Source organism: Nerophis ophidion, linkage group LG26 (assembly GCF_033978795.1).
Source record: "Nerophis ophidion isolate RoL-2023_Sa linkage group LG26, RoL_Noph_v1.0, whole genome shotgun sequence".
Classification (NCBI taxonomy): domain Eukaryota; kingdom Metazoa; phylum Chordata; class Actinopteri; order Syngnathiformes; family Syngnathidae; genus Nerophis; species Nerophis ophidion.
In genome coordinates, this window is record NC_084636.1 from 18980601 (window position 1) to 19003259 (window position 22659).

The 22659-nt window shown below is 43.9% G+C and overlaps 1 protein-coding gene across 3 annotated transcripts in view; it reads left to right on the forward strand.

Moving 5' to 3' along the window:
- Positions 1–13304: 13304 nt before the first annotated feature.
- The window catches only part of abl2 (c-abl oncogene 2, non-receptor tyrosine kinase), an 89958-nt gene continuing 80603 nt past the window's right edge, over positions 13305–22659 (forward strand). For all 3 annotated transcript variants that reach the window (XM_061888209.1, XM_061888204.1, XM_061888205.1), the window contains exon 1: positions 13305–13923. In XM_061888209.1, the coding sequence (XP_061744193.1) occupies positions 13707–13923 (217 nt within the window). In that variant the 5' untranslated portion in view covers positions 13305–13706. The remainder of the gene's footprint in view (positions 13924–22659) is intronic.

The following is a 22659-nucleotide window of genomic DNA, read 5'->3' on the forward strand; positions in this document are numbered from 1 at the left end:
CAACAACAACAACACAGATCCAACATCATTAAAACAGGAAAATAAAAATAATAAAGCAAAAATTAGTCTAAAATAATGATAATAGAAATAATACAGACAAAGTGCAAACTAGATAAAAGCCAATAATAATAATAGCACAAAGTGTAGACTAGATCAAAAACAATTAGTAAAAACTAAACATGGGAACACGATTGCCGCTAAACTAGCCATAATTTTGTTTGTTTTTTGAAAGTGACAAGTGTAGATATTTCAAAGTGTCAGGTAAAGAGTTCCATAGTTTTGGTCCTTTTATTGAAAAGGCAGTCTGGGCAACAAAAGATGTTCTGGGGAATGGAACGCAACAGTTGCCTTTTGACATTGCTCTGGTGGTAGATCTGGTACCACTTTGCAGTCTTGTAATTGCCTTGCCAAGCAATTGGGGAGCAGAGTTATCCAATCATTTAAAAAAACAGTTTGACTGTATGGAACAAAATAAAACTGGTAAAACTTAAAATATTGTATTTGGTTAAAATTTGGCAATGATGATATCGTATAGTCTTCTGGTCTAGGACTTTCAAGGGGCGGTTATAAAGACACTCAATGGTCTTGACTGATGACTGTGTGCCTGGGACCATGTAGTTAAGCCATAAGATATGTGTGAAAGAATCATTGAATTCATAAACGTAAAAGCACAGCAGTTTCTTATAATTTTAAAACAGCCTAGGTTGGCCTTCAGGGTTTTACACATTTTCTTAATGTGACTTTTAAAATTCGGCTGATAGTCTATGATTATGCCAAAATATTTGACTTCAGGTACTTATTCAATGACCTCACCATTAATTTTAATATTCAGGTTTGTTTGAGGTTGCTTTTTTATGGAGAAGCAGACAGAGTTAGTCTTTTTAGTGTTCAGGGTTAAACAGGATGATGCCAGCTAAGATGCTATTTTGTCTAATTTAGCATTTAGTTTTTCAGCAACTAGAGTACAGGTCTTACCAGATGTATATACGACTGTCATCCGCATACATCTGTAAATCTATATCTGTGCATACATCTGGTAGGTCATTGATGTACAGACTGAATAGTATCGGTCCCAAGACACTACCCTGAGCTATCCCTGTTTCAATTTTGTGGAAGGAAGATCTCACATTAATGGTGACACATTGTTCACGGCCCTTAAGATATAACTCAAACCAGGACAATGACTGTTTGGATAAGTTGAATTTAGTTCGTTTTGAAATTAAAATGTCATGATTGACTGTATCAAATGCTTTTTTTAAGTCTAAAAATACTGCACCGACTACCTGTCCTTTGTCAAGGGAATGTTAGATCTTTTCATTTAAAAAGCAAGTGGCAGATTCTGTAGAATGGTTACGTATGAATCCGAATTGCAAGGGATTCAAATAGTGTTATGTCTCAAAGTGGTCTGAAGATCTCGGTGTGTGTCAGTCCGCGAACGACACAAGCCTTCAGCACCCAACTGAACGAGAGCCTCAATGTGACGTACTCCTCCGCGACACAGCCAGTTCTCTGCGTCTGTAGGTTCGCGAGTCCTGATTCTGAATGAGTGAGTGAGTGCAGCGCGAACCTGAATCACGTCCTCAGCGACAACCAATCAGTTCTTGTAGGTTCGTGAAGCGAACCTGAATCACTCAGCTACAGTTCTGTGGGCCAGAGGGCGACAGACGTGAATCGCTCTCTGCCCTGACAAACTCCCCTTGACGTTCGCAAACAGACATTCCAGCTGTAGTAGAGATTCTGGTACTTTTAAAAACACTATGTGCACGTTTCCGGCCTGTCCAATAAACTAAGTGTGACTAAATGTCTTGGTTGTTAAATATGTTTTATTGCACTGAAATGAAAATAAGAAATAAATAAAAGTGGGAAATAATTTTAAAAAGTAAATAAATAGGCCTTGTTTGATAAGTGCAAAAACAAATATTAAATTAAGAAACCCTTAACAAATGCCAACATAAAAACTAAATGTTCTGTAGCAAAGAAAATGTAAACTTAAATATGCAAACAAAAAGAAAATAAATACCTTCAAAATAAAACAAATAAGAGCCAGAAATGCCAACATAAAAACTAAATGTTCTGTAGCCTATGTTTAAAAATACAACAAAGAAAATGTCAACTTAAATGTGCAAACAAAATGAAAATAAATAGGCTACCTTAACTAAAACAAAACAAATATTAAACCAAGTGCCAGAAATGCCAACATTAAAACTAAAATGTCTGTAGCTTACATTTAAAAATGTAAAAATTGAAATAACTTAAATATGCAATAAAAAAGAAAATAAATAGCTTTAATAATATAAAAATCAAGAAACTAAACACACACACACCAAAAGTGTCAAACAAAGGAAAGATTGTCCTTGCACATTATGTTCTCTTTCAAGGTATTTTCGTCCAAAGATCTTGCTCCTACTCCAGATTGGCATTTAAAAATACAATCTGGCTGATTTTGGATGAGCTGAGCTGATTTCGTCTCTCTGATATTATCTGCCCCATCTTGCTGAAAATCCTCTCTGATGGGACAGACGTGGCCACAATACGGAGTCTTCTCTTCATGATTTCAGACAGTCTTGGATAGACCACACCTCTACTTTGCCACCATGTGAGGGGGTTTGAAGATCTCGGTACAAGCGGCTCCTGCACAAAAGCACGGACGTCCAGTACTGCATCTGCCACTGGATTTGGGCTGACTGGAACTTGGTGGTTGTGCTGCTGCTCCCTCTTCTTCACCCTGCTGGTTGGGGAGGTTCACCTTTGCAGCAGCATTGCTGAGATGCTGATAGGCCCTATCTGCATCCTCATCTCTGTCGAAGGCCTTCTTTTTTAACCTGGGGTCCAGTGTTGCTGCTTCAGATAGCAAAACATGTGCCTCAATTTTGTGGAACCTGTGAGCCATCTGGGTACAAATGGTGTCCAACCATGACTTTTACAGGATCCATCAGGTTCACACTCCTTTGTATGTTTGCGGCTATTCTCTGTAAGATCCTCTGCGAGAGCGTTGTCCTTCACTGAGTGATTCATGTTGTTAATCCGCGGTGAACGAATCGTTCGCTCAGTCCCTCCCCCGCCTCCATGATGAGTAGTTGGCTGCGTCGTTCGCCGACGTCGAGGGTTCAGTGAGTCACAGAATGCACCATCCATCCATCCATCCATCATCTTCCGCTTATCCGAGGTCGGGTCGCGGGGGCAACAGCCTAAGCAGGGAAACCCAGACTTCCCTCTCCCCAGCCACTTCGTCTAGCTCTTCCCGGGGGATCCCGAGGCGTTCCCAGGCCAGCCGGGAGACATAGTCTTCCCAACGTGTCCTGGGTCTTCCCCGTGGCCTCCTACCGGTTGGACGTGCCCTAAACACCTCCCTAGGGAGGCGTTCGGGTGGCATCCTGACCAGATGCCCGAACCACCTCATCTGGCTCCTCTCGATGTGAAGGAGCAGCGGCTTTACTTTGAGTCCCTCCCGGATGGCAGAGCTTCTCACCCTATCTCTAAGGGAGAGCCCCGCCACACAGCGGAGGAAACTCATTTCGGCCGCTTGTACCCGTGATCTTATCCTTTCGGTCATGACCCAAAGCTCATGACCATAGGTGAGGATGGGAACGTAGATCGACCGGTAAATTGAGAGCTTTGCCTTCCGGCTCAGCTCCTTCTTCACCACAACGGATCGATACAACGTCCGCATTACTGAAGACGCCGCACCGATCCGCCTGTCGATCTCACGATCCACTCTTCCCTCACTCGTGAACAAGATTCCTAGGTACTTGAACTCCTCCACTTGGGGAAGGGTCTCCTCCCCAACCCGGAGAACCATGGACTCGGACTTGGAGGTGCTGATTCTCATTCCGGTCGCTTCACACTCGGCTGCGAACCGATCCAGCGAGAGCTGAAGATCCCGGTCAGAGGAAGCCATCAGGACCACATCATCTGCAAAAAGCAGAGACCTAATCCTGCGGTTACCAAACCGGAACCCCTCAACGCCTTGACTGCGCCTAGAAATTCTGTCCATAAAAGTTATGAACAGAATCGGTGACAAAGGACAGCCTTGGCGGAGTCCAACCCTCACTGGAAATGTGTTCGACTTACTGCCGGCAATGCGGACCAAGCTCTGGCACTGATCGTACAGGGAACGTACCGCCACAATAAGACAGTCCGATACCCCATACTCTCTGAGCACTCCCCACAGGACTTCCCGAGGGACACGGTCGAATGCCTTCTCCAAGTCCACAAAGCACATGTAGACTGGTTGGGCAAACTCCCATGCACCCTCAAGAACCCTGCCGAGAGTATAGAGTTGGTCCACAGTTCCACGACCAGGACGAAAACCACACTGTTCCTCCTGAATCCGAGGTTCGACTATCCGACATAGCCTCCTCTCCAGTACACCGGAATAAACCTTACCGGGAAGGCTGAGGAGTGTGATCCCACGATAGTTGGAACACACCCTCCGGTCCCCCTTCTTAAAGAGAGGAACCACCACCCCGGTCTGCCAATCCAGAGGTACCGCCCCCCATGTCCACGCGATGCTGCAAAGTCTTGTCAACCAAGACAGCCCCACAGCATCCAGAGCCTTAAGGAACTCCGGGCGGATCTCGTCCACCCCTGGGGCCTGCCACCGAGGAGCTTTTTAACTACCTCAGCGACCTCAGCCCCAGAAATAGGAGAGTCCACCACAGATTCCCCAGGCACTGCTTCCTCATAGGAAGACGTGTTGGTGGGATTGAGGAGGTCTTCGAAGTATTCCTTCCACCTATCCACAACATCCGCAGTTGAGGTCAGCAGAACACCATCCGCACCATACACGGTGTTGACAGTGCACTGCTTCCCCTTCCTGAGGCGGCGGACGGTTGTCCAGAATCGCTTCGAAGCCGTCCGGAAGTCGTTTTCCATGGCTTCTCCGAACTCCTCCCATGTCCGAGTTTTCTCCTCCGCGACCGCTGAAGCTGCACACCGCTTGGCCTGTCGGTACCTGTCCACTGCCTCCGGAGTCCTATGAGCCAAAAGGACCCGATAGGACTCCTTCTTCAGCTTGACGGCATCCCTCACCGCTGGTGTCCACCAAGGGGTTTTAGGATTGCCGCCCCGACAGGCACCAACTACCTTGCGGCCACAGCTCCGATCTGCCGCCTCGACAATAGAGGTGCGGAACATGGTCCACTCGGACTCAATGTCCAGCACCTCCCTCGTGACATGTTCAAAGTTCTTCCGGAGGTGGGAATTGAAACTTTGTCTGACAGGAGACTCTGCCAGACGTTCCCAGCAGACCCTCACAAAGCGTTTGGGCCTCCCAGGTCTGTCCGGCATCCTCCCCCACCATCGCAGCCAACCCACCACCAGGTGGTGATCGGTAGAAAGCTCCGCCCCTCTCTTCACCCGAGTGTCCAAAACATGAGGCCGCAAATCCGATGACACAACTACAAAGTCGATCATGGAACTGCGGCCTAGGGTGTCCTGGTGCCAAGTGCACATATGGACACCCTTATGTTTGAACATGGTGTTTGTTATGGACAAACTGTGACGAGCACAAAAGTCCAATAACAAAACACCACTCGGGTTCAGATCCGGGCGGCCATTCTTTCCAATCACGCCTCTCCAGATTTCACTGTCGTTGCCAACGTGAGCGTTGAAGTCTCCCAATAGGACAAGGGAATCACCCGGGGGAGCACTTTCCAGTACTCCCTCGAGTGTTCCCAAAAAGGGTGGGTACTCTGAACTGCTGTTTGGTGCATAAGCACAAACAACAGTCAGGACCCGTCCCCCCACCCGAAGGCGGAGGGAGGCCACCCTTTCGTCCACCGGGTTGAACTCCAACGTACAGGCTTTGAGCCGGGGGGAAACAAGAATTGCCACCCCAGCCCGTCGCCTCTCACTGCCGGCAACGCCAGAGTGGAAGAGGGTCCAATCCCTCTCGAGAGAAGTGGTTCCAGAGCCCTTGCTGTGCGTCGAAGTGAGTCCGACTATATCCAGCCGGAATTTCTCGACTTTGCGCACTAGCTCAGGCTCTTTCCCCCCCAGTGACGTGACGTTCCACGTCCCAAGAGCTAGCTTCTGTAGCCGAGGATCGGACCGCCAAGTGCCCTGCCTTCGGCTGTCGCCCAGCTCACAATGCACCCGACCTCTATGGCCCCTGCTATGGGTGGTGAGCCCATTGGAGGGGTGACCCACGTTGCCTCTTCGGGCTGTGCCCGGCCGGGCCCCATGGGAACAGGCCCGGCCACCAGGCGCTCGCCATCGTGCCCCACCTCCGGGCCTGGCTCCAGAGGGGGGCCCCGGCATTCTGAGAGAGGCACTAAAATCCGGAAGCCTCACGGAATAGTCTTTTGGGGGGGCGGGGTTTAGCAGCTGAGCCGCATCCGAGTCATCAAAGAGCAGGTAGTGGGTATTATCAATGATTAAAAAGCCATCAGATACAAAGTTTTGATTAGTGTTTACGTTTGCAGTTCAGCGCCAAGCTGTACTTGATATTGCTCTTGATTTTCCACCCAGAAATCTAATCTTTATTTTGCAAAACAATTATTTCCACGGGCTTCACGGTGGCAGAAGGTTTAGTGCGTCTGAATAGAATAGACTAGAATGGAATAGAATGGACTTTATTGTCATCATATTTGCATATAACGAGATTAAAGACTCCAACTTAAGGTGCGGTAGTGGGAACAAATATGGGGTGAAATAAATAACACAAGAGATAATAAAGGAAAAAAAACAACAATTGAAATAAACAGACTACTATCCAATAAAAATAATAAGCAATCTTGTACAATATACAAAACACTATAGAAATACAAAATACTGTACAATATACAGAACAAGACAAGAGTACCGAAGTAATAAATAACAATCAGTGTCGGACGTATTGCACTCGAAGGGTAGTATTGCACAGTAGGGTATTAGGGCATGATATTGTATGGGGGTAAATTATTATTATTATTTATAAGTTAGAGTTCAACATGGTGACAGCTTTGGGAAAGAAGCTGTCTCTGAGCCTGTTTGTTCTGGTTCACAATACGAAGGTCCTGCAGTCCTGGGTTCAACCCCAGGCACGGGATCTTTCTGTGTGGAGTTTGCATGTCCTCCCCGTGAATGCGTGGGTTCCCTCCAGGTACTCCGGCTTCCTCCCACCTCCAAAGACATGCACCTGGGGATAGGTTGATTGGCAACACTAAATGGGCCCTAGTGTGTGAATGTGAGTGTGAATGTTGTCTGTCTATCTGTGTTGGCCCTGCGATGAGGTGGCCACTTGTCAGGGGTGTACCTCGCCTTCCGCCTGATTGTAGCTGAGATAGGCGCCAGCGCCCCCCGCGACCCCAAAAGGGAATAAGCGGTAGAAAATGGATGGATAAAAATTATTTCCACATGCAGCTGCAGTCAATGTGCAACAAATTATTTTGAAGTGTAAAATGAAAATACATTTTTTTTGCTATTTGTTGGTTGTTCTACTCATATTTAAAGTTTGTGTTAACTTGAAACCTTAAGAATTTTTATCCATCCAAATTTTTAAAGGTAATTTGTATGGATCGTTCTAAAAACTGTGGTACGTACTGTACGTGCATGAACTAAACTTAATCCAGATAGTTTCTGAAATAAAAATTACATCTTAGAAAGTACCCATATCAGGGTTTCTCAAACTGTGGCACGTTGGCTCCAAAGTCAAGGCCCACTGGCCATATCAGGCCCGTGAATAAATTATCTATGGCTCTCGGGATGATATTTGTTTAATTTTAAAACCGGCCCGCAGGCCACAGCCGCCTGCTGCTGTTTTGTACGCACCAATACTCCATCAGCGTTGGCGCTAAGAATTTTCAAAATGGGGTCCTAGGGACCCCATCAAGTCATAAAAATGGGGTCCCACAGTGAATTTCTGGTGTCCCACTTTTTTGTAACCGTTTGAAAAACAAATGATAAATGTATGCATTATCCTGTTATATCTGACATTCTATATTGTGTTGTGGAAAAAGGTTGTTATAAACGTTACTTAATTCATTTAAAAAAATATAAATAATACAAAAGAAAACACATTTTTCTGCATATGTAAATTTACACTCTGACCACAAGGCCACTGAGCAGGTCTAGTGGTACTTGGACTTTTATGTTAAATTTTATTTAATTCATTATTTAAGTACAGCGTTTTATGTTCGTACTATCAAACACAGTGTTACTGTTCAAACTGTGTGTATGTTAAATATACTTGTTAAACAAAACTTCTGCCTTGTTACAAATAAATACTAAGGCCTAGTACGCTACTGTGTTTTATTCATGCATTTGTTTTGTCTCGTCTCGATTACTGTAACATATTATTTTTCAAGCATTAAAATACTACAAAATGCGGCTGCTAGACTTTTGACAAGAACAAGAAAGTTTGATCGTATTACGCCTTTATTGGCGCACCTGCACTGGCTTCCTGTGCTCTTAAGATGCGACTTTAAGGTCTTACTCATTACGTATAAAATACTAAAGGGTCTAGTACCATCCTATCTTGCTGATTGTATTGTACCATATTTTTCGGCAAGAAATCTGCGTTCAAAGAACACCAGTTTATTAGTGATTCCCAGAGCCCCAAAAAAAAGTCTGCGGGCTATAGAGCGTTTTCTTTTTGGTCTCCAGTATTCTGGAATGCCCTCCCGGTAACAGTTATAGATTTTACCTCAGAAGCATTGAAGTACCATCTTAAAACTCATTTGTTTACTCTAGCCTTTAAATAGACCCCCGTTTTTAGACCAGTTGATCTGCTGTCTCTTTTCTGCTCTGGCCCCTTAACCTGCGTGGACAGATGACGCGCTAGCTGTCCAAAGTCGGGACCCAAAGTGGACCATTCACCTGTGCATCAGTGATGGACCCAATGGCTCCACTATGGACTGGACTATCACACTATTAACTAGATCCAATCGACGTCCATTGCACCGGTCGCGGTCCCCTCCAAGGTTTCTTATTGTAGCCCTTTGGCTTGAGTTTTTTCTTGCCCTGATGTGGGATCTGAGGCGAGGATGTCATTGTGGCTCGTGCAGCCCTTTGAGACACTCTTGATTTAGGGCAATATAAATCTACTTTGATTGATTGATTTTAATGTTGGTCATTATGGGGGCACTTGGTGCCAACTGGAGGGATGGATGGACCGATATAATACATTAAATATTTGAAGTTTTTTCATTTTACTAGATGATTCTTGCAACGCAAACAGATGGTGTTTGTAAGAAGTAGTAATGACATTTAGATGGTTTTAGATTTTCACACACATTAAAGTGTTGTCTGTCTATCTGTGTTGGCCCTGCGATGAGGTGGCGACTTGTCCAGGGTGTAATGCCTTTCGCCCGATTGTAGCTGAGATAGGCGCCAGCGCCCCCCGCGACCCCAAAAGGGAATAAGCGGTAGAAAATGGATGGATGGATGACCATCTTTTTATGGTGGGAGCCTTGCGGGGGAGACTCAACCAACGCCTGCCGCCTTCTGCTACACATCCTCTGTACTGTACTTCCTTTCTTCATGGATCTAAACTTTACTGCTGCCGGTATTTTTTTTTTCTATATTTTTATTGTAATATTTTCGGTATACCCCGCCTTCCGTCCGAATGCAGTTGAGATAGGCTCCAGCATCGCCCGCGACCCCACAGAAGGGACAAGCGGTAAAAAATAGATGGATTTTCAGTATGTGTGAGTTCAATTTTTGGTCAAACTAAGACAAAGAAAACAATCTGAAGTTTTCTTTATTTTTTTTGTTTTAATGCCATGATTTTAATAGTCCGGTCTTCGTGTGAACAGATTTTCCTCCATGAGCTAAAATGAGTGTGACACCCTGATCTCGTGGTACTTTGACTCTTTTGCGCAATTATTATTTAAGTACAGTGTTTTGTGTTCCTACTATCAAACACAGTGTTATTGTTCACACTGTGTGTAATGTTACAGTGGCCAAAAATATTAAATATAATTGTTGAATAAAACGTTTGCCTTGTTACTAATGAATACTACGGCCTACTATGCTACTGTGTTTATGATGGTACTTGAAGTGACAACTGAAGGGATGGATGACCTACACTATATTGCCAGAGGTATTTGGCCTCTCATCCAAATGATCAGAATCAGGTGTGCTAATCACTTGGCAGGGCCACAGGTGTATAAAGCCAAGCACTTAGGCATGGACACTGTTTCTACAAACATTTGTGAAATAATTGGCCGCTCTCAGGATCTCAGATATTTCCAGTATGGAACCGTCATCGGATGCCACCTGTGCAACAAATCCAGTCGCGAATTTTCCTCGCTTCAAAATATTCCAAAGTCTACTGTCGGATTTATTATAAAATGGAAGAGTTGGGAACAACAGCAACTCAGCCACCAAGTGGTAGGCCACGTGAACTGACAGAGAGGGGTCAGCGGATGCTGAAGCGCATAGTGCAAATACTTTCTGCACAGTCAGTTGCTTCAGAGCTCCAAACTTCATATTACCTTCCAATTAACCCACATACAGTACGAAGAGAGCTTCATGGAGTGGGTTTTCATGGCCGATCCGCTGCATCCAAGCCATACATCACCAAGTCCAATGCAAAGCGCCGGATGAAGTGGTGTAAAGCACGTCGCCACTGGACTCTAGAGCAATGGAGACGCGTTCTCTGGAGTGATGAATTACGCTTTTCCATCTGGCAATCTTATGGATGAGTCTGGATTTGGAGGTTGCCAGGAGAACGGTACATTTCGAACTGCATTGTGCCGAGTGTGAAATTTGGTGGAGGAAGAATTATGGTGTGGAGTTGTTTTTCAGCAGTTGGGCTTGGCCCATTAGTTCCAGTGAAAGGAACTTTGAATGCTCCAGGATACTAAAACATTTTGGATAATTCCATACTCCCAACCTTGTGGGAACGGTTTGGAGCAGGCTCTGCCTTTTCCAACATGACTATGCACCAGTGCACAAAGCAAGGTCCATAAAGACGTGGATGACAGAGTCTGAGGTGGATGAACTTGACTGGCCTGCACAGAGTCCTGACCTGAACCCAATAGAACAGCGTTTTTCAACCTTTTTTGAGCCAAGGCAAATTTTTAGCGTTGAAAAAATCTGGAGGCACACAACCAGCAGAAATCATTGAAAAGCAAAAGTCAGTTGGCAGTAAAAAGTCGTTGTTGCAATTGTTGGATATGAATTCAAACCATAACCAACCATGCATCACTGTAGCTCTTGTCTCATCACACCATGACTTAGAGTTTTTTGCAGTTTTCCTTGGTGTAGTGTGTTAGTTCTTGTCTTGCGCTCCTATTTCGGTGGCCATTTTTTCTTTTTTTTCTTGTAGCAGTTTCATGTCTTCCTTTAAGCAATATTTCCCGTATGTACTTTGTTTTAGCAATCAAGAATATTTCAGTTGTTTTTATCTTTCTTTGTGGAGACATTGTTGATTGTCATGTCATGTTCGGATATTGTGGACGCCGTCTTTGCTGTCGTTCAGCATTCTGTTTTTGATTACTTTGCAGCCAGTTCAGTCTTAGTTTCCTTCCGCATAGGCTTCCCTTAGCTTCAATGCCTTTTCTTAGGGGCACTCACCTTTTGATTATTTTTGGTTTAAGCATTAGACAGTTTTTTACCTGTACACTACTTCCTGCTGTTTCCGACATCTACAAAGCAATTAGCTGGCGGCTGCCACCTACTGATATGGAAGAGTATTACACGCTTACTCTGACGAGCTCTACACAGCACCGACACTCAACAACAACACATCATTTGCAGACTATAAATACTGGTTTGCAAAAAATATTTTTAACCCAAATAGGTGAAATTAGATCATCTCCCACGGCACACCAGACTGTATCTCAAGGCACACTGGTGTGCCGCGGCACAGTGGTTGAAAAACACTGCGATAGAACACTTTTGGGATGAATTAGAACGGAGACTGAGAGCCAGATGAATGGTCGAAAATTCCCATAAACACACTCTGCAACCTTGTGGACAGCCGTCCCAGAGGAGTTAAAGCTTTAATAGCTGCAAAAGGTGGACTGACATCATATTGAACCCTATGGGTTAGGAATGGGATGGCACTTCAAGTTCCTATGCGAGTCAAGGCAGGTGGCCAAATACTTTTGGTAATATAGTGTACATGTGTTTTTTGTCATTTTACAAGATGATTTTTGCAATGCAAACAGGTGGTGCTTGTAAGAGGTAGCAGTGACATTGAGACGGTTTTAGATTTTAGCACACATTAAAGGCCTACTGAAACCTACTACTACCTACCACGCAGTCTGATAGTTTATATATCAATGATGAAATATTAACATTGCAACACATGCCAATACGGCCGGTTTATTTTACTAAATTACAAATTTAAATTTCCCGCGGAGTTTCCTGTTGAAAACGTCGCAGAATGATGACGCGTGTTTGTGACATTATTGGTTGGAGGGAACATTTTAGCCCAGCACCACACACAGCTAAAAGTCGTCTCGTTTCATCGCATAATTACACAGTATTCTGGACATCTATGTTGCTGAATCTTTTGCAATTTGTTCAATTATTAATGGAGAAGTCAAAGTAGAACGGTGGAGGTGGGAAGTTTTTACCCTTTAGCCACACAAACACACAGTGTTTCCTTGTTTAAAAGTCCCAGAGGTGAAGCTTTACTATGGATCAGAGCGGTCAAGCGAACATAGATCCCGACTACATGTCGACCAGAAGTATTCGGGGACAAAATTGTGGAATTAAGTCTCTTACCGGAGATCAACGGAGCTTCTGTCGTGCTGCAGCTGCCGTGACTTCCCTCAGAGACTCTGGCGTCAACACACCCTTCCGACTATCAGGTACTATTTAACTCACTAAAACACTAGCAACACAATAGAAAGATAAGGGATTTCCTAGAATTATCCTACTAAATGTGTCTAAAAACATCTGAATCGCTCCCAATGCCATCACCTTTTTTTTTTCCTAATACGTCACTCTTATTATCCTCATTCGGGAATCTTTCATCCTCGCTGAAATCAATGGGGGAATTGTCGCTTTCTCGGTCCGAACAGCTCTTGCTGCTGGAGGCTCACATTATAATCAATGTGAGGATGTGAGGAGCCTTACAACCAGTGACGTCACGCGCACATCGCCTGCTACTTCCGGTAAAGGCAAGGCTTTTTTGTTAGCGACCAAAAGTTGGGAACTTTATCATCGATGTTCTCTACTAAATCATTTCAGCAAAAATATGGCAATATCGCGAAATGATCCAAGTATGACACATAGAATGGACCTGCTATCCCCGTTTGAATAAGAAAATCTAATTTCAGTAGGCCTTTAAAGTAAATTGACCATCTTTTATTGTGAGAGCCTTGCAGGGGAGACTCAACCAACCCCTGCCGCCTTCCGCAACACATCCTCTGTACTGCGGTAAAGATGGCGGCGTCAGAGGGGGCGCGCAGCAGCCGGACAACGGCGACAGCTTTTTGAAAATGCTGCACATTTTCGCGACTCTCGCTCGTTAATTTTCGGGCTCGACAACCACCCATATCCCCCCACGGAGCGAACGGAGCGGCTGTCAAGCTGCCCGGGTTGTCATTTTAACTCCAGACTGGTGGATTTATGAGACTAGTTAGTTGGCTAACCCAGTTAGCTAGCAGGGGAGAGTCCGCCGAGCAGAAGACCGCGAAGGCGGGGGGAAGAAGAGGAACGCGGTTCGCTACTCTGGCGTCTCCGGCTCATGGGAATGTGAGCCAGCGGTCCGCGGGAGGGTGTGCTCGCTTCGTCCTGAACGTCCTTACCAACTCCGAACTACCGGGATGGGACAGCAGGTAGGCCGCGTCGGTGAGGGCGCATCGACCGGACTTCAGCCGCCACAGCCCCACGCGTCCCAACCGCACCAAGTGAAGGGGAGCCGGGGGAGCGTCGCTGGGAGGAGACCCCGGGAAGCCGGCAGTAACATCGGTACACCGCCAGGCAGGACTGGGGCGATCAACGTCCCTGATCCGTCGATTAATATATTCACCAAGCACTCAGGTAAGATGATCAATAATGCAATGTTATCTTATTTGTTGCCGCTTATTAGCATGGGCTAGTTAGCGGAAATAGCCTCATCAACCAACACTAGCCTGCACTGGCACTCACTTTTCTGTTCTTTTGTTCCCGCAATAAATGTTGCTTACACTTAATCTGTCGTATAAACTGCATTTTTACCACTGTGTTACATGGCCTTTCCTTTTAACAGCACTCAGTAAACGTTTGGGAACAGAGGAGACCAATTTTTCAAGCTTTTCAGGTGGAATTCTTACCCATTCTTGCTTGATGTACAGCTTAAGTTGTTCAACAGCCCGGGGTCTCATGAGCCCATGTGGTGATATCCTTTACACTGTCGGTTTTTGATGCAGCACCGCGTGAGGGATTGAAGGTCCATATTATCATTGCTTGATGTACAGCTTAAGTTGTTCAACAGTCCGGGGTCTCCGTTGTGGTATTTTAGGCTTCACAGTGGACTACAGGCAGGCCAGTCTAGTACCCGCACCCTTTTACTACGAAGCCACGCTGTTGTAACACGTACAGAATGTGGCATGGCATTGTCTTGCTGAAATAAGCAGGGGTGTCCATAAAAAAGACCTTGCTTGGATGGCAACATATGTTGCCCCAAAACCTGTATGTACCATTCAGCAGTAATGGTGCCTTCACAGATGTGTAAGTTACCTATGCCTTGGGCACTAATACACCCCCATACCATCCGAGATGCATGCCCTTTTGAACCATGCGCCTATAGCAATCCAGATGGTTCTTTTCCTCTTTGATCCGAAGGACACAACGTCCACAGTTTCCAAAAACATTTTGAAATGTGGACTGGTCAGACCACAGACCATGTTTACGTCACTTTTTACACAGGTTTACATCAGTCCATCTTAGACGAGCTTGGGCCCAGCGAAGCCCGCGGAATTTCTGGGTGTTGTTGATAAATGGCTTTCTCTTTGCATAGTTGAGTTTTAACTTGCACTTACAGATGTAGCGATGAACTGTACTTACTGACAGTGGTTTTCTGAAATGTTCCTGAGCCCATGTGGTGATATCCTTTACACACCGTCGGTTTTTAAGGCAGTACCGCGTGAGGGATGGATGGTGCATAATATCATTGCTTGATGTACAGCTCAACTGTTCAACAGTCCAAAGCCTCCTTTGTGGTATTTTAGGCTTCATAATGCGCTACACATTTTCAATGGGAGACAGGTCTGGACTAGTCGGGCCAGTCTAGTAACCGCACTTTTTTACTATGAAGCCACGCTTGTTACACGTGCAACAAGTGTCTTGCTGAAATAAGCAGGGGCGTCCATAATAACGTTGCTTGGATGGCAACATAAATTGCTCCAAAACCTGTATGTACCTTTCAGCATTAATGGGGCCTTCACAGGTGTGTAAGTTACACATGCCTTGGGCACTAATACACCCCCATACCATCACAGATGCTGGCTTTTGAACTTTGTGCATATAACAATCCGGATGGTTCTTTTTCTCCTGAGAGATCGAAGGTCCGTAATATCATCGCTTACGTGCAGTGATTTCTCCAGATTCTCTGAACCTTTTGACGATATTACAGACCGTAGAGGTTGAAATCTCTAAATTCCTTGTAATAGCTCGTTGAGAAATGTTGCTAAATTATTCGACAATGTGCTCACAAAGTGGTGACCCTCGCCCCATCTTTGTTAGTGAATGACTGAGCATTTCATGGAAGCTGCTTATATACCCAATCATGGCACCCACCTGTTCACCTGTGGGATGTTCCAAATAAGTGTTTGATGAGCATTCCTCAACTTTCTCAGTCTTTTTTGCCACTCGTGCCAGCTTTTTTGAAACATGTTGCAGGCATCAACAAATGAGCTAATTGCAAAAAAACAAAGTTTTCCAGTCTGAATGATAAGTATCTTGTCTTTGCAGTCTATTTAGTTGACTATAGGTTGAAAATAATTTGCAAATCATTGTATTCTGTTTTTATTTACAGTTTACACAACGTGCCAACTTCACTGGTTTTGGGTTTTGTAAAAACATGAATAGTTCTTTTTGTTCCCATTATAAATGTTGGTTACGCTTAATATGTTCTAAAAACTGATTTATCTCACGCATGTGTTACATGTTGCCGCAAGGCAATGTTATAAAAGAGTGGTCCCCAACCACCGGTCCGTGACGCATTTAATACCAGAATGCACATATACATTAAATCATTTCTAACACGGGCAGCACGGTGCGAGAGGGGTTACTGCATCTGCCTCACAATACGAAGGTCCTGAGTAGTCCTGGGTTCAATCCCGGGCTCGGGATCTTTCTGTGTGGAGTTTGCATGTTCTCCCCGTGACTGCGTGGGTTCCCTCCGGGTACTCCGGCTTCCTCCCACCTCCAAAGACATGTACCTGGGGTTAGGTTAATTAGCAACACTAAAATGGCCCTAGTGTGTGAATGTGAGTGTGAATGTTGTCTATTTGTGTTGGCCCTGCGATGAGGTGGCGACTTGTCCAGGGTGTACAACGCCATCCGCCCAGATGCAGCTGAGATAGGCTCCCGCGACCCCAAAAAGAGACAAGCGGTAGAAAATGGATGGATGGATGGAATTTCTAACAGTGTTTTTCAACCTTTTTTGAGCCAAAGCATATTGTCTTCATTGAAAAAATCCCGAGGCACAACAGTAGCAGAAAACATTAAAAAAATAAACTCAGCAGCCGATATTGACAGTTAAAGGTCATTCTCGCAATTGTTGGATATAAATTGAAACCATAACCAAGCATGCATCACTATAGCTCATCTCAAAGTAGGTGTAATGTCATGACCTGTCACATCACGCCACGACTTATTTTGAGTTTTTGGGTGTTTTCCTGTGTGTAGTGTTTTAGGTCTTGTCTTGCGCTCCTATTATGTTGTTGATTGTCATGTCATGTACGGATGTACTTTGTGGACGCCGTCTGCTGCTCCACACGCTGTTGTCCAGCATTATGTTTTTGTTTACTTTGTAGCCCGTTCAGTTTTAATTTCATTTTGCATAGCCTTCCCTATGCTTTAATGCCTTTTCTTAGCGGCACTTAACTTTTGTTTATTTTTGGTTTAAGGGTTAGATTCTTTTTTACCTGCACAATGCCTCCTGCTGTCGTCTGCGTATTGTGATCACGACAAACCATGTTCCCGACTTCTACAAAGCATTTAGCTACCTGCTGTCACCTACTGATATGGAAGAGTATTAGGTGGTTAATCTGCCGCGCTCTACACAGAACAGACACTCAACAATGGCACATTATTTGCGGATTATAATTACTGGTTTGGAAAAAATATTTTTAACCCAATTAGGTGGGCTTCACGGTGGAAGAGGGGTTAGTGCGTCTGCCTCACAATACGAAGGTCCTGCAGTCTTGGGTTCAATCCCAGGCTCGGGATCTTTCTGTGTGGAGTTTGCATGTTCTCCCCGTGAATGCGTGGGTTCCCTCCGGGTATTCCGGCTTCCTCCCACTTCCACAGACATGCACCTGGGGATATGTTGATTGGCAACAATAAATTGGCCCTAGTGTGTGAATGAGTGTGAATGCAGTCTGTCTATCTGTGTTGGCCCTCCGATGAGGTGGCGACTTGTCCAGGGTGTACCCCGCCTTACGCCAGATTGTAGCTGAGATTGGCGCCAGCGCCCCCTGCGACCCCAAAAGGGAATAAGCGGTAAAAAATGGATGGATGGATGGATACATAATCTCCCACGGCATACCAGAAAATATCTCACGGTACACTAGTTTGCCGCGGCACAGTGGTTGAAAAACACTGTTGTAATAGACCGCATTTTCTCCTACTGAACTATCACCAGTCCCACCAGACACATCAAGAAGCTTGTTCATAGATGTGTTATAAAACTCCTGATAGGAAGTTGCCATTTGTTATATTTGTTACTTTGTTGCATGGGACAATGCGCATTAATAAACATATAAAATGTAAAGATGCTAAATCGTAGCCATAAGCTAGGTCACATCTGCAGTCCGTGGCAGGTTGATGACCTAAGATCAGGGCAGATCAGGAACAAAGTGACCATAGGAGTTAAAGTGCATAAGGCAGATGGACAAGTGCTAAATTGTTTCATATAATTGTGCTGAAGGAAGTAAATACACATTCCTTTGGGCTAGTAATTTAAAGTGGTGGTATTATTGCACATAGTCCTATTACGTGAGTAGTTAGCAATAACAGATGTTTTCACGCATGGAAAATTGGACCAAAAAAAGCTAACATTAGTGTATCTATGTATAAAGAATATTGCACAAAATATGAATACATAACTTTTAGAATGGGAATATAAATCCACAGAAATCTGTTGGAACTAGGGCTGGGCGATATGCCCTTTTATTAATATTTCAATATTTTTAAGCCATATCACGATACACAATATATATCTCGATATTTTTCCTTAGCCTTGAATGAACACTTGATACATATAATCACAGCAGTGTGATGATTCTATGTGTCTATATTAAAACATTCTTGTTCATACTGCATTAATATATGCTCATTTTAAACCTTCATGCTGAGAGGGAAACCATAATTAAGTCAATTTACCACAACTGCATTTATTAAACTGTTATTAAGCAGTGGCACAAAGATTCATGTCATTTCAAAACAGAAAGTACAAGATTGTCCGAGACATTTTAAAACAAGCTATTAGTGCACCTTTGTGCATGATGTCACTAAGATGATATATGAAAACAACACTAAATTAAAGTGCACTTTTTGTACAGAACTCCACTACAATAGTTTAAAACAAATAAAGTGCACTTTTGTGTATGATGTCACACAAGATATTTCAATAACTGTCAAATAAAAATGAGCTGCATAACAGGAAATCAAATAGTGTATGTCCTTAGCTATGTGGTAGGTTACTACGGACATATTAAATTCATTTGTTGACAATTTTTTTTTAAATGATCTGGAAATGGTTGCTTTGGCATTTTGTGGGTATGGCACCGAACGGAGATGTTGACTTGCAGTTTTAAGCACTCTTAATTCTCTAGTGGGGGACTTTTCAAATGATGCTACAAATTAGCAGTGGGTTCTACTTTTTGTAACAACGCTTTTGCCGCATACTTTTTCGACATATTCCCGCTTTAAGCCAAACCATCGCCAGATGATGGACCCTGTGCTGTTTTTCGTAGGAATTTATTCTTCCTTCATTTGTCACTAGATTGCCACCTTCTTTCTATCGTATTACCACTCACACCACTCCGCCAGCATCACAGCTAATGTTACCCATGCTCCTACCTCTCATGCGAGGGCATAGGAGGCAACAGTATGTGACGTATGTAAGAAGGTGCGCTTGTCTGTGAGACGGAGAGACAGGAAAGAGTGAGAAGAGCATGTAGTGTAATGCCCGCAGCTAAAAGCAACTGCATGAGAACGTATACTCGAATATCACGATATTATCACACAGAGACAAACCCGCGATATATCGAGTATATCGATCTATCGCCCAGCCCTAATTGGAACTAATGGCAAGTATGTCTAGCTTTATTATATATCCAAGCTCTTGTCATGGAATTTGATGCATCACCTATATCCCATCAGATACTAAAACTAAAAAAAAGCTTACTACGAGCAAAAATGAGGGAAAAAAAAACAGTCTATGGTAAATTAGTGGGGCTCCCACTAACTCAACATTACGGTGAGTTTTTTCATGTATTAATTTTTCATGCACTTATTTGCTATATTTATCTGCCACACGTGAAAGACCAGTCCGTGAAAATAAGGCCTCCATTAAATCTGGCCCCTGGTGCAAAAAAGGTTGAGGACCCCTGCTATAAAGGATGCCCAACTTTCATCGCCTGCAGGCACGAGCTCCCCGCATCTGATTGTCGCTTTAGTAAACAATGATCCCCGCCTCGGGAAGTTTAGGAGCAATTCCAGTCCATTAACTCACCATAGTTACAATTGTGAGTGGTTTTGTCATGCTCACTTGCATCCTGTCCGATCAGACTACTGTTACAGCACACACAGCAAGCTCCATGATCCACTGGGGAGATCTTTTGTGAATAATTTAGGTCACCTTCTGTCATTGCACGGGTACGGGTCATGCTGGCTGGATTATGTTTCGATATCTTGATGTGTTTCTTGTCGTCTTTTGTGGAAGATTAGTCGCATCGCTGCTTTTATTTCATTTCATTTGAGATACCAGTCAGACTGGCTGATGCATCACAACATGTCATAGCATGTAAACATTCTGTCTATAGGGGGTGGGACCATAATTAAGTTAGATTAGAGTGTTTCCCACAAAAATGCTCTGTTTTTCTGGCGGTGGAGTAATTATGTAATGGTTGAGTTTGCGTAATTGGCCGTGACACATTTGCAAACCAGTTAATACAAAACCCAAAACCAGTGAAGTTGGCATGTGTAAATCGTAGGGGTGTAACGGTACAAAAAAATTTCGGTTCGGTACGTACCTCGGTTTAGAGGTCACGGCTCGGTTCATTTTCGTTACAGTAAGAAAACAACAAAATATACATTTTTTGGTTATTTATTTACCAAATTTGTAAACAATGGCAATACATACATATCCATTGCTAAGGTTAATGTGGTCAACATATATAAAATAAAAAATAAATAAAATAAGGCTCAGAATGGTTCCTTAACAAAACCTTTCCACATATAAAGTGCTTTTTTTTTTGATTGATTGAAACTTTTATTAGTAGATTGCACAGTACAGTACATATTCCGTACAATTGACCACTGAATGCAAACACCCCAAGAAGTTTTTCAACTTGTTTAAGTCGGGGTCCACATTAATTAACCCCCCCCCCCCTTGCCGGCCTAACTTGGCAGTAAGAGGATATATGGGCTGATTGTTCTTCCACCATAGAAGTGGGTCAAAATCTATTTTTTAATGCAATACAGCGACCCCAAATGGGACAAGCGGTAGAAAATGGATGGATGGACAGTCTTAAATCTGCTGCTATAAAAACATTTGTTATTGCTTCAGCCCTGCCTGACTCACAGAGGAGAGGCTGCTTGAATGCGGTGGTGACGCGTCAAAGGAGTTAGCATATTTGACGTGTTGGCAGAAGCATACCCTACTGCTGCTGAACAATGTCGGCAAACCTCTGTCCTCCATTGTTGTATCGCACCGCGCAGCCAAAGTGTTCCCAAATGGGAGATGTTAACGAGGCAGGAGGGTCTTCCAGCTCTGGGTTTTACATGTTGTCCTAGCCCGGTCGCTGCTAGCCTGCCGTGTGTTGTGCCTTGCTCTGAAGTGTTTACACAACGTGCGGTGCGCTACCTTATACGTCCGTGTGGAAACTCGTTCAGTACACCTCCGAACCAAACCGAAATGAAACCCCCGTACCGAAACGGTTCAATACAAATACACATACTGTTACACCCCTAGTAAATTGTAACTAAAACAGAATATAATGATTTGCAAATCCTTTTCAACTTATATTCAATTAAATAGATTGCAAAGACAATATATTGAATGTTTGAAATGAGGGACTTACATTTTTTTTTTTTTTTTGCAAATAATCACTTGGAATTTGATGTTAGCAACACATTGCAAACAAGTTGGCACAGGGGCATTTTTACCAAGTGTTACATGGCCTTCCCTTTTCACAACACTAAGGGATAACCTTATTGTTGTGTGTGGACCTTATTCGTGTCCACACACAACAATGCCACCGTTTAAGACCCCACCCCCTCTGTCCGTTGGTGCAACGCGAACTAATATGCATGCGTGAAAAATGCGCACGTCATAGTCACGTCCAGTGTTGCTTTGTAGTTCTTAAATGTAACTTATCTGAACAATATCCAGTGTTGCGGTACTTCAATTAACTGGAATCCAGTGTGCTCCAGGGCCCTATTGTAGTGAATCACACCTGAGCCATCATAAATTAATCAAATCTTTGAGACACGTAAACAATGTGATAAATAACATTTTACAACAATTAGTCTCGGGATCTATATATCTGGTCAGGACACTCCTCACTCTTTTGCCTTTACCTTCATTTTCCATTCGTTTTTGGTGACTTTATATACTCTCGACCTAGACGTTGAGTCTGCGACATACATGGCGGACAATAACTGATACAGTCTGCTTTGCCGGTCCAAAATCATTTGCTGTTTTCCGTAGTTAGTCTTCCCTCGACGACCAAGTAATACAAAGCACAGGCCACCTTTTTTGTCACATCCACAGGAGCCCACGTTTTTGTTGACTGTACTTTGACAAATGGACAAAGTTTTTCGCTAAATAGCTTGCCATCTGAGAAGTGTTGTATCTGAAAAATCGGAAGGAGAAACACGGACATGTCTGAATGACTCTCCTACATATTTCCAGTGGTTAGCTCCGAGTTACGAAACCGCTTTATTTTAGAAGGTGGCTGTGGTGTGTCCTTTCTGAAGTCACTTCCTGTGCGGAGATTCAAGAAATAGACTGCGCACTTACCCGTGTAAAAATTTGTCCGAGGCGGGGGACCTTAAACGCTAGTTTAGCGTAGCTGAAACGGGGCATAGGATAAATTATTATTTGTTTAAGGGGTTAAACGACTTAGTGTAGATATAGCTTCAGTAAACCTTAGGGAACTGAGTAAACCAATGTACAGCTTGAGTTGTTCACCAGTTTTTGGTCTCCGTTGTATTTTTTTAAGCTTTATATTGCACCACACATTTTCAATGGGAGACACGTCTGGACCACAGGCACACCAGCCTAGTACTCACACTCTTTTACTATTAAGTCACGCTGTTGTAACACGTGCAGAATGTGGGTTG